This window comes from Emiliania huxleyi, assembly GCF_000372725.1.
Source record: "Emiliania huxleyi CCMP1516 unplaced genomic scaffold EMIHUscaffold_90, whole genome shotgun sequence".
Taxonomy (NCBI): Eukaryota; Haptophyta; order Isochrysidales; family Noelaerhabdaceae; genus Emiliania; species Emiliania huxleyi.
Window position 1 is genome coordinate 295,967 of NW_005195300.1, and position 12,296 is coordinate 308,262.

Genomic DNA, 12,296 nt, shown 5'->3' on the forward strand with positions numbered 1-12,296 from the left:
GGAAAGAAGGGCAGGAGGGGAGAGGGAGGAGTGCCCGCCTTATTCAAGGCCAACCACGAATGTGTTGGTCAGGTACGCAAAGATCGCCGAGGAGCAGCCGCTGTACGTCACGCCCGCCTACTCTCACAACCAGCCGACCGGCGCCGACCCGACGGCGGGCACGTACCCCAAGTTCGCAAAGACGGTGGAGGCGGAGGAGGAGGGCGAGGACGAGGACTGAGAGCCCGCCCGCCCTGTCTGACCTCCCGCCGCGCGGTCCGCGGTGTGCCCTGTCCTGCCCTGCCCAATGCGCGAGGTGGCTTCACGACGGCGCCTTTTCAGTCAGAGATAGTACGGTGTACGCACTGTGGGACAAAACTGGTGTCGGTGACTTTTTCACATCTGTTGCCATGAGAGGAATCAAATTAAGGAAACGGCTCTCCGCGCGCACTCCGCCTCCTCAGGGAGCGCGCTTCGAGAGAGCGAGAGCGCCGGTATCGCCGCCGCGTGCAAGGCTGTGCAAGGTGCAACGCCTCAGAACCCTAGGCGTCCTCTGAGTTGGTGGCTTGCTGCGAAGGCTGACTTTGCGGCACCATCATCGGACGATGTCGACGAGTTGCAGTTGGGTCGCTCTCGCGGTAGTGACCTCTCATGGTATACTAGGATCATCGGCCACATGGCCGCAGGGAGCGCGGGGGAGGGCGCTGGGAGCAACACGCTACACGGAGCTCCGTTGGACGTTGGTTCAAGATTAACGTGTCAGAGTGTATTGGAACTAGCCAAATGATGTCGCAACTATGGCGAAGAGGGCAGTCCAGAGACGTAGGCTGACAGCGCTGCGGGCCCCGTGCCGGAATAGAGCCGGCCACAGGCCGTGGCTCAGAGCGCTAACCTACGCTCCGAGCCACCGCTGCACGCACGCTAGACCAGACTGCCACAATCAGACACGGCTCACTCATTCCAAATACCGACCCCCCCCTCACGCACAGTCAGTGTTCAGCGCTTCTCAAGGATTGGCCCAATGCCGTTCAGCGGCACCGGACCAAGGCCCGCGCATGCAGGGGTGGTCGGATGATCGATCTGCAAATTACATGCGCGCCTTGCTTGGTCGTGCTCGCGTTGCACTAGCATCCTTCGTACGTTCACTCCTGTCCATTTTTCGCCTGATGACCCTGAGTGGTTAGGATCATTGGCCCTGCCGGTTAAGGCGATGAGGGGGGAGGCGATGAGGGGGGGGACCTGCACGTGGGCACCTGCTTTGCAACCTTCAGGCTGAGAGAGCCTGCGGCTGGGCCATTGATCGGGCACGTGTAGCCGTTCGGTGGGAGCTTGCCATCCTCGAGGTAGCTCAACATCCGGTCGTAGCAATCCTTCGCGCCGTAACCCTCGTTCTGGAACGTGTTGGAGGTGTAGTCGGACAAGCCAAAGTTGTCATCCAGAAAGAGGCCGTGGTGGTAGCCCTGCCAGCTCATCAGCGCGCCATTGGGAAACTTGTCTCGCATGTCCTGCGAAGCCGTGTACGTCGTAGCGGGGTCGTGAAAGTCGCCGATGATGAGAGGCTGCAGCTTGTCCAGCCCCGATCCGTAAGAAGGCACCGGGCGTGGCAGGTTGGGCGCCGAGACGATGCTGACGATATTGCCTGCGCGAAGGAAGCCGATCGGGTGTTTGTCCTTGAGGTCGGCCCAGAGGCGTTCAGTGTCCGCGGTGCTGAGTCGTCCTGCCATGTCGACGGAGCGAACCAGCGTGATAGTGGGATTTTCGTCATCCTCTTTTTTAAAAGTGTTGTTGTTGGCTGGAATTTGAATCTTACCCTTGCAACATTGGGATTTGGGCTGGTAGTCGCAACAACCCTCCCCATCGAAGTTCCCGTACTTGTGGAGGGACTCGACGCAAGCCATCATGATCGCGCCGCCGGGAGAGACGCCGCTATGCATAATTCCGCCGCCCTCGAAGAATTTTGAGAGGAGAGTAAAAGCCATCAACAAAAGCGTTTCGTCTGTCTGGGCGCCCAAGAGCTTGTACATTTTGTCCGTTGGATATGGCGTCGCCGCGCAAAAGTCATCGGCGGGGAGGGTAGGGGCGTCGATGCCGCCGGCCACAAAGAAATCGTTGTTGCAAGCTGCAGCGAGTCCGTTCCAAACCTGTTCGTAGCTGAGAGCCCAGAGATGCGCGGCCTCGTAGATCTCATTCGATATCGCGACATTTCCATCCAGGATCATCTTGTCGACCCGCTCCGGGTACACCGTCGCGTAGGTTGCGCCCACTTCTGTGCCGTAAGAGATACCCCAGACGGACAGCTTATCCGCGCCGATGGCCGTGCGAAGGGTGTCGAGATCGTGGGCCAAATCCTGCGTGCCCATAAAGTCCTGGTAGACCATGGTGCCGCGAGCGAGGTTGGTCCCAAGGTGATACTCAGGCCGCCTGCGGCACTCGGACTGCGCCGCGTTCTCGAGCTCGGCGTACACCTGCGTGGAGGGGAATAAAGGCAGATTGTGTGGCGCTGCCAGCGTGACTATCTCAGCGCTTCTAGCATGACGACACCTTGGTAACTCCGGGGTCGGCAAAAACCCCAACAAAGGACGGCACGGATTGAAGTTTTTCCCAGGCAGACTCCCACTGGGAGTTCAATCCTGCCGCCAGATACGCCGCCTTCACCTCATTGATCACGCGGATATCAAATGCCCGATAGCAGTAGATGTATGGGAAGGGCTTCACCCCCTCCTGGACCCATTTGTCGGGAAGGGGACCGAATTTGAAACCGGGAGGATTGTTCTCCTGAACGCCAGGACTGCGAGGTTGGATCCCGCGCTGAGCGATCGCGAGGTGGTGGTACTGGCCGCTATTGAGCAGTTTGAGCACAGGCGGAGCTTGGACCAAGCATTCGTTCGTGGAGGAAGGTCCGCCGCAGTGCGTGAAAAGTGGCTTCGCGTCGTGTGAGCAAATTTCCTCGTTTGTGACCGGGTCGGTGGCCTTTTCCAAAGTCACGCGAAGTGCGGTGTAGCCGAGAGGAATTCCGAGCTGTTCAAGGCTCGGCTGTTGGTGCAGAATCGGCACCTTGAGCCAGCCCACATAAACATTTCGGGTCACACCCAAGATTTTATCGTCCCATACGAGCAGCTCCGGGTCGGGCGAGCAGACGTTGTACTCGGGCGGAGGAGGCGCCGCCGGCGGTTGCGGCGGCGGCGGCAGAAACGGAGGCGGCGGCGGCGGCGGCGGCGGCGGCGGCGGAGGCGGACGAGGCGAAAGAAACGGAGGTAGCGGCGGCGGGGGAGGAGTCGGCGAACGGGCGATGGCCACGATCGAAAGCACGAGGGCCACGATCGACAGCACGGAGGAGGCGGTAATTGCGTTGCAGATTACCGCCATCATCGCCGGACGCGGCCCCGGGCCGGGAGGCCCCGGTGGGCCGTCGTGGCCGTCGTGGCCGTCGTGGCCATCTTGGCCGGGAGAACCCTGGTCTCCTTTCGGACCGCGCGGGCCGGGCTTCCCGGGCCCAGCGCAGCTCAGAACGTTCAGATCCAGGAAAGAGCCACCGCGCCGCACCGGCGCTTCGGGTTCGGGCACGACGGTTGGTTCGGGCGGCGACGGCGGCGGCGAGGGTGCGTCCGCGTGAGTAGACTTTGACTCGCGGCGCAGCAGCGCCGCGACGGCGGCAGCGACGACGGCGACGGCGAAGGCGACGAGCGGCAGCCCGTTCATCGCGAGGGGCGCCGAAACGCTCGAAAGGATGTCCGCCGGCAGCGCGGCCACCCCGTGGAGGCAGAGCAGCGCCAGATGGTGTAACGCGGCCATTTGTTACCTAACAATCAAGGTGAAACACAATCAACTCCCCCCTGCTCAACTAACAACCCCCCCAGCACCCCTCCCGTCAACACACACACACACACACACACACACACACACACACACACAGAGAGAGAGAGAGAGAGAGAGAGAGAGAGAGAGAGAGAGAGAGAGAGAGAGAGAGAGAGAGAGAGAGAGAGAGAGAGAGAGAGAGAGAGAGAGAGAGAGAGAGAGAGAGAGAGAGAGAGAGAGAGAGAGAGAGAGAGAGAGAGAGAGAGAGAGAGAGAGAGAGAGAGAGAGAGAGAGAGAGAGAGAGAGAGAGCGATAGACACGCGCACACTATCAAACTATTAGCCTAATAACGTACCTAATTATTAGCACATACCTAATAATTAGCATTTTTTCACCTATTAGCTTAATAATTAGCTTAATAGCAGCGTTATTAGGTATGTGCTAATAATTAGGTAAAGGATAATAGTTTGATAGTGCATTATTGATTACTGGGGGCTGCGGACTATACTGCAGAGTACTACGGCGCATCATATCTCTCACATCTCAGACCCCACCCCACCCGCTGCTGCGGACTACTGCGCGCATCACTATGGAATACTAGTCCAGCCCCCTACCGCCTCCACCCGCCCATCCCACCGCCCAACCCCACCCCACTCCCACGGTCACCCCCCACCCCTCCACCTTCAGCCCCTACACTCACCCCTATCCCCTACCCTCTACCCCCTGTACAACACTATCCCCGCCCAAATTCACAGCACCAGCATCAAATTGCATCTCTCCATTCAGGCTGATTGTGGCGCGCACCTACGGGCAGCAAACCGCGGCGTGAGCTTGCGTCACGACGAGCAATTGGCACGCTCCTTCACTGCCACGACACTCGGACTGTAGCCGCGGGCGAAAAGGCTCGCGAGCGGGACGGGTTTGCTCTCATGCTGGGAGAGAGGGCAGAGCGTCGGAAGCGGGCTGGCGCGCGGCAAGGCTGGTGAGTGGGCGGCATCGCATGCGTCTCGATGGTAGTGGCCGCACCTGCGAGCGGGAGCGCAAAGGGGGGCGCTCAGCTGACAAGCGAGGCGACAGAGGGCGCACCGCATGACGGGCGTGGTGCGGGCGCGGCGGGCTGCGCGAGCCGCAGGCGTCGCGGGGCCCACGGCGTGCGGCTCGCGGCCGGCAGAGGCGGCGCATTGCGGCGGGGGTAGCGCGCGAGAGATTGGGCCTTGAAAGCAAATGGAGGCTGTCTTGCGATTGAGGGGAACAGCGACCCGTTAGCGCGCGGTTTCTTTTAGCGTGAGCCGGTGTGTGTGCCAGTCCGCGCCAGTCCGCGCCCTTGTCGTGCCAGTGTGCTGTGAGAGAGGCTTGTATTTTAAGAATTCTTTTAGCTATCGTGTTCTCGAGGTTCGGGAGCTTCGCTGGAGCCGAGTAGGAGGGCTACCTACAACTCAGGTTGTACATTTCTCCACACCTCCGGACGTCGACAGTTGCCATGCCGCGCTCAGCGGCACCCCGATAGGTAAGGTAAGGAAGCTTAGTAAGGTAAGGTAAGCGAAACTTCTCCAGACAGCTCAGTAGCCAGTGTTTACCTTACCTTACCGCTTACCCCACACACACTCCGGACCGGACCGACTCCCGCCTCTCCAGCCTCCACCCCGTCTCCCCCCCCCCCCGCCGCCCCCCGCTGCCGCTCGCGCCTCGGTGCGCCCTCGGAGCGCCCCCTGGGCCACCTGCCCCTGCGCCCTGGCGCCTGGGACCGCATCGCGTTTCTGCGCGGAAGCCGGAAGGGGAAGCGCCGGAAGTGCAAAACAAGAAACTCAAAAGTCAAATCCCCTCGACCGCCCACCTCGTGCGGCGTCGGCCGGCGCGCCGGCGCCCATAGCCAAATTACCCACACCCCGGCATGTCGCAGTCACAAGAGATGGTCTTCCTCGCACACATCGGACCGCGGGCGCAAGGGCTGAGCCACGTAGGGGGTCGAGGACGTCGCTTGGAGCGGCCCGGGTACGGCACCGGGGCATGACGGGTGGAGAGGGGATCGGGGGAGGGGCATGCGCAGAAACCAGAGAGGCACACCATGCGGCACACGGGAGAACAACGGCGGCGGCTCATCCTCAGTCCGCGCCGCGGGCGCGCCACCCCCCGCCTCCTCCACCACCGCCCCCGCCGCGGTAGCCGCCGCCCCCGCCGCCGCGGTACCCGCCTGTGCGCGACGGCAGCAGGCCGTCAGGGAGGGGGCGAGAGCCGCGGGAGGGGGAAGGGGGGCGAGGGCCGAGAGAGCGGAGGAGCGCACCGCCGCCACGGTAGCCGCCGCCGCCGCCGCCGCCGCCGCCTCCGCGGTACCCTCCTCCTCCTCCGACGCCGCGGTATCCGCCGCGGTCGTCATACGAGCGGCCTCCGCCGCCGCGGTACCCCGAGCGGCTGCTGCCTCCTGGGTACCCACCACCGCGGCCGCGCCCTCCGAATCGGCCGCCGCGGCCGCCGCCGCGGCCGCCGCCGCCGCGGCCGCCAAGCGGGCGCAGCTCGGGGAGCTCTGCGCACGCGGAGATGGAGAGGACGCCCGAGTCGAGGAGGGTGGGGCGGCGGCCGGAAGGGCGCGCCGCCGCCCCGTCCTCGCCGCCGTCTGTGGCGGCGAGGGCGTCGAAGGCGGCGACGACGGCGTCCGCCATCTCGTCGGGCAGGTCAAACACCAGCTGCGGGAGGGGGGAGGGGGAAAGCGGCATTGTGCACGGAGCTAAGTGCATTGCCGTTCTTAACGGAGTCGCTTAGGCGGCTCCGGTGGTGTGCCTGTGATAGTGTAAGCACGCGCCCCAGTTCGCACCTGTGTCGAGTCAGTCTGCTGACCGTTGAGTTTGTTTTACAACTTCCTGCAGCTGCTCCGCTGCTGCGGATTGTGGATACGACTTCTACGATCACCCCGCCCGTCCGCCCCGCCCCGCCCGCCCGCCTCTCCCCGCTTGCCCGCCCGCCCCCGCCCGCCCGCCCGCCCGACCACCCATTCCCATCACCATCTCACATACCTTCAATAGGCGCTCGAGTGCTCCTCTCGCGGCCTACTCGCTGCCTCGAGAGAGGAGGGGAAGACGTAGGGTTGAGCTGGACTCGCCTTTCCTGAGGCCCCTCCCCGAAAGGCAAGTATTAGACCCATGAAACCGAGACCTCCCTCCCCACCGCCCCGACCCCCCCACCCCCTTGCTCCCCTCCCCCCCTCGGGAGGGCCGAAGAGAGGCGCCCGTGGGGACCCCGCAATTCCCTTCCCCCCTCGGAGGGGGCCGGACGAGGCGTACCCCGAGGGCCCCACTCTTTCCTTCGCATAGCGGCCACTCTTCGGATCGCTGGTCGAGCGACCCGGGGGATGCCCCGCGCGCCTGACCCAGGCGCGAAAACGAATCTGCGAGGCGTGGCCGCTCATGCGGCCCGATGGGGAGGAGCGAGGCAGACTACGGGGATCGGCTTCTTACACAGCCCTTCTTCCTTGCAGCGAGCCCCCCTCCAACCCACCCGCGCTAGGTCCTAGGTGACGTAGGGGAAACCCGGCGAGCCTGGGGAACTAGCCGGGGCAGTCGGAGAAGGGGCAACTCCGTGCACTGACGGTCGGCCGTCAGAAAACACGCCTCCGTGGCTCGGGTTACACCAATCCTCGCTACCCAACGGGATCGGCTTCTTACACAGCCCTTCCCTGCAGCGAGCCCCCCTCCAACCCACCCGCGCTAGGTCTCGGGGGACGCAGGGGTCACACCCGACGACCTCGGGAACTAGCCGGGGCAGTCGGAGAAGGGGCAACCGGCGGTTATGTCGAGGAAGCGGCTGAGAGGGTGTGCCTGCTTGCGCGCCTTCCCTGGGAGCTGCTGCTGGAGGTTGTCATGGCCACTGCGAGCATGTCCGCTGCGGTGCACCTCGCAATCGCATACCGACCGCTCTTTGAGAGCGATGACGTGTTCAAGCGCCTCTACGATCGGCGCTGGGAGCCAAGGGGGCTGCTTGAGCCGCTGGGGGCTCGTGACCTGTCCTACCGCAAGCTATGCGCCACCCGGCATGCCTTCGAAAGAGCCTGCATGCAGACCCTTCAGCGCCAAAGCTCTATGTCGCCAGAACAAATGCAGCATTTCCTCCTCCGTATTCCCAACGAGGGCATAGGAACGCCGCAGCGGCCGGAGACGGCGGCTGCGTGCATCCGGAATATGCTGCCAGCGCAACATTGGAAGTCGCCAGGCGTCGCCTCAGCTGACTATCGACCCTACAGGGCTCCGTACACGGCCGTACGGTCTGCGCTTCCGCGACGAGTATCGAGTTCGCCCGGGCCTTCATGTGCTCGAGGGCGACTTCCATCCTTCCGGCGGCGGCGGCCCGTCCGATATACGACAAAAACTGCTCCTCCTCCCTTCTTTGTTTTACACTTTCGCCACGCTCCTTCAAATTCCGTGTAAACGAAACCCGGGACGCAGAAGGTTTGCGTTTGAACGATGTGCTCGTGGCGTGAGGCACGTACTGTCATAGCTGCTGCTGCTAAAGTTGGCAAAGGGCACCTCAGTGCACGCGCAGAAGGGGACGCACCACTTCTTCGTAGTGCCGGCGCCGCACCATATCGGTTGCCACAAGGCCGACAGACCTTCGCGCTTGCGGCGGCGCGGCGCTTCGCATGCCGCGGCGGTGTGGTTCTCGCCCAGCACGCGCCGCAAGTCGCCAGCGGCAGCGCCAGGGAGCACCGGCAGCCTGTTGCAGTCAATGATGGAGAAGGCGCGCGTCCCCGGCAGCTCAGCGCGCTGCAACGGCGGCCCGCTCGCGCGCGCGAGCGCCTGCACGATGCGGCATTCAGGCCAGCCCCAGCGGTTGCCACACAGCCCATTGGCAGGCGTCAGAGGGATGCAGCGTTCGTATTCATCCGCCACGGCGAAGTAGGCCTCGGCGGCGCGGCGGGGCATCAGCGCCAAGCTATCGTCCAGGTGCGTGTTGTCCCGCGCCAGCGGTCGCGACGCGCCCTCTAAGAACCGGCTCTTGTCCGTCGGGTCGCGCAGCCGGCTTATCCGCTTGTGCTTCTCGGGCCGGCACCACGTGCTATGACGCTCAGCAATCATGGAGATCATCGACCACACCATGTCAGTGCGCAAGCAGCGCCACTCCTCCAGCGGCGGGAACGCGCCGCTGAATTCGAGGTCGGGCCGCACACGCAGCACGAACTCGTACCTGATGCGGCGATCGCGTTCCTCTGCGAGCAGATCCCTCCAGCAGCCGCGCCACTTGACGCTTTGCTCGTACCCGGCCGAGAGGCACTCGCCCCAGTCCGCGCGCCGTGCGGGCTGCTCGCACGTCCCCACTTTCCAGGCGACGAGCGACTGCGCAGCAGCCTCCGCTGCGCCAGTGCGAACGCGGTCACGCTGCTCTCTCTGAGCGGTGTCTGTCGTGTTGCGGTAGATGACAACCCGACGAGCGCCCAGCGCCTCCGCGGCACTGTGCAGCTGCGCATCCGAGTGGTAAGTGCCGTCCAGGTGCGCGAATAGGTCGGCGCGTGGGTGGTCGATGAGCCCACGCATCACTGCCTTCCAGTGGCTGCGATAACGCGAGCTCTCGCTCGCCATCGGCTTTGGCCTGCCAGAGAGGCAGATGAAGAGACGTGGCGTGGCGGCCACACGCCGATGGATGCGCACAAGGCTACCGTCCGATGGCTGCATACGTTCCAGATTCTTCGCATCAGACGTCTGACGCCACGACCCACGACCCACACGACCCGACGCCATGGATGGGACCTCAGGCGGGAGCCCCCGCCCACACGTGCGCCGCTGCTGCGTTTTTGCAAGTATCTAGAACTAGATACTACTTGCGAAAGTGCCCCTATGGCGGCGGCCCGTCGCACTGGTAACCATACTCTGGCTGCACTCACACCTCCGGGCGCGCCTCCGCCTCCGCCAGCGCTACGTATGCGCCTCCACTGCACACCCTCGGTCCCCGCAGCTTGGCTGGCCGGTGCGTCATCCGCTCCAGGGCACGACGCCGGCGCATCTCCTCGTCCGCCGCCTGCAGCCTCCTCCGACGACAACGCGCCTTTGACCGGAGCCGCATGAGCAGATGGCACAGGCCTGCTACACACACCATGCACACCGCCACCGACGCGCCCGTAGCGCCGAGGGCGACGGCTAAGGGTGGCACACCCGAGCGCTCGGCCACGGCCTCTGCCGCCTTCTCGAGGGCGCCGACGCGATCCTCGACCCCACTCTGCGCGCGGCGCACAAGCTCGGAGGCGAGTGCGGTGGAAGGCGCCGAGCCAGCGAGCGCGTCTGCGGCCAGCTCGACCAGGCCCCTCGGAGGAGCGGACGGCACTGGCGGCAGCGGGGGCGGCGCGATGTAACAGGCAACCACCGTGCCGCTCACGCAGCGGCCATGCCACTCGCACAGTTGGACGGTGCCCAGCCCGCTCGACGTGTAGTAGTGATTGCACCAGCGCTGGCTGAGGCCCGCCGTCTCGCAGATCCGATCCGCGTGGCTCCTCGTGTCGTTGCGCTCAGCATAGCGCTCCTCGAGGCGGCACGGCTCGCCCCGGCTGGTAAAGTGATCGCGCTGCAGTGGTGGCGGCGGCGGGGGCGGCGGCGGCGGCGCTGCTGGCGAGGGCGGCAGAGGGGGCGGCTGGGGCGGGGGAGGGGGCGGCCGAGGCGGCGGAGGGGGTAGTGGAGGCGGCCGGCGCAGCGTTCGAGGCGGCTCAGTGCCATCACACGAAGTATCGCGGCCGGCGATCTTGCCGTTGTGCTCCCAGTGCCATTGGAGGCGCTCCCAGTCGCACAAGGCGAGGTTGCCGTCGCAGTACCCGTCGAGCAAGTCAGGGTAGCGAAACGCGTAGCAGGCGAGGTCGCCCTCGGGATCGGTCGGCTTAGGCGTGGCGCTCTCGGGACCGGTCGGCCCAGGCATGGCCTCGCGAGCGACGTCCCCCGCAGCAGCAATGCGCTCGAACTCCTCCGCCCTGTCGGGCGAGCTGAAGCACTCCTCGGCGGCGACGCACTCCTGCCTGTCCATCCGCCACACGCAAGGGATCTGTTCGATCACCAGCCCGAGGCGCGCAGTCACGAGGTGCCGAGAGCAGGAGCTCTTCTTCGTCAGCGAACGGCACCACTGCGGGGGCGACAGCGCGCTCCCATCCACCCTCTCACCAAGGCTGAAGCACCACATCGGCCGCGGTATGGTGTGCTCCGACACCGCCGATTGCGAGCCAGGCGCGCACGGGCACTGCTGGCAGGCTTCGGCGGTGGCGCAATTTCCCCAGCTGTCGGTCAAGCACCAAGCGGCGCAGCCAGGCTGATCCACCGCGGCGTCCAAGGGTGCAGCTGGACAGACACAGGTGTGGCAGGCTGCGGCAGTCCGGCAGCTGTATGCGTCGCGTTCGCACCATGCTGGGCAGTGATCGGCGAGCAGGAGCGTTCGTGCGGGCATCTTACGAGCCGACGCCCCCATAAAGCCTGTCCACCTACAGTGGGGACACCGTGCGCACGACGGGGCAATCCTAGCGCAGGCCCCGCACGCGGCCCTGCTGCCCTCCCGTCGGCTGAAATCGACCAGGCCCATCGCCGTGGGCCCACCGGCGACTGCGGCGGCCCTAGCACCGGCCGATTGTTTGAGCGATGGCCTGTGCTGCGGCCGTCTCGGACGTTTAAGCGGCGCCAGCCAGCGGCTCGGCCGCGCATCCTTCACACACGCCGCCACAACCGAGATGAGCGGGCCCAGTGTCGAGCCTTGATGTGAGCTGCATGTGCGCGGCGGCCGTGGCGACAGCAGGTCCACCAGACGGACCTCAAAGCTTGCCGTCGGCGTGCTGTCGTGGCGAGAGCGCGAGACAGCTGCAGAGGAGCCGAGTGCAGTGGCGAGCCAGAGGCTACCTGGGTCACCAAGTGGTAGCCCTTGCCCATTCTGAGCAGGGCTGTGCTTTGGTGGGGTTGTGCTTGAGCGTGTGTGAAGTGGAAGTGCGTGCCGGCGGTGTCTGTGGGTGAAACGGGCGTGTGTGAGGCCGTAAGAGCCATGGTATGAGCCAGAGTGGGCTTCATCACCCAAAATAAGGACGGTTTGGGACAGCTCAGGCTTGATACTGATGGGCCTTGGCCAGGAAAGCGACAGAGAAGGCGAGGTGGTGAGCTGGGAAGCCGCTTTGTCTGCACCTGGACCAGACACCTGGACGTGTCGTGATGAACTGCCGAAAAGTACTATTTGCGGCTATTGCTCAAAACTTCGGGAGACTAGGCCTACCTATTATGACTGCATCCATGCGTCTGGTGCATGAGGGCCGCGGGTCGGGACATATCACGGTCGGTGGCGCCGATAATGACCTCCGGAATGCCCTCGCAACCGCTCGGCAAGGGGTCCACCGGAGACAATCTCGAGCCCTCTCCGTGGCATCACGAGCCGGTGTGAGCTTGCAGACCCAAGGTAAGTGCGGTCTGGGACGGCTCAGGCGTGCTACTGATGGGCATGGGCCAGGAGAGCGACAGAGAAGGCGAGGTGGTGAGCTGAGAGGCTGGAGCGTCCGCGAGTGACCTTGACGCGAAGCACACGCCACC

The 12,296-nt window shown here is 64.6% G+C and overlaps 3 protein-coding genes across 3 annotated transcripts in view; 1 reads left to right on the forward strand and 2 right to left on the reverse strand.

Moving 5' to 3' along the window:
• EMIHUDRAFT_453702 (hypothetical protein) overlaps positions 1-232 on the forward strand; it is a gene marked incomplete at its 5' end in the record, with an annotated part of 1,816 nt that extends 1,584 nt beyond the window's left edge. The window contains one exon of the mRNA XM_005757542.1: positions 73-232. Within this exon, the coding sequence (XP_005757599.1) occupies positions 73-220 (148 nt within the window). The 3' untranslated portion in view covers positions 221-232. The remainder of the gene's footprint in view (positions 1-72) is intronic.
• A 500-nt stretch (positions 233-732) lies between these two features.
• On the reverse strand, positions 733-3,348 carry EMIHUDRAFT_453703 (hypothetical protein; the record flags this gene model as incomplete). Its single annotated transcript, XM_005757543.1, has 4 exons — positions 733-1,151; positions 1,233-2,444; positions 2,521-2,754; positions 3,277-3,348. The coding sequence occupies 4 exons, from the start codon at positions 3,346-3,348 to the stop codon at positions 1,122-1,124; spliced, it is 1,548 nt and encodes a 515-aa protein (XP_005757600.1). The 3' UTR covers positions 733-1,121.
• Positions 3,349-8,153: 4,805 nt separating this feature from the next.
• EMIHUDRAFT_220288 (hypothetical protein) lies at positions 8,154-9,431 on the reverse strand (the record flags this gene model as incomplete). Its single annotated transcript, XM_005757544.1, has 2 exons — positions 8,154-8,172; positions 8,248-9,431. The coding sequence occupies 2 exons, from the start codon at positions 9,429-9,431 to the stop codon at positions 8,154-8,156; spliced, it is 1,203 nt and encodes a 400-aa protein (XP_005757601.1).
• Between the last annotated feature and the right edge of the window lie 2,865 nt (positions 9,432-12,296).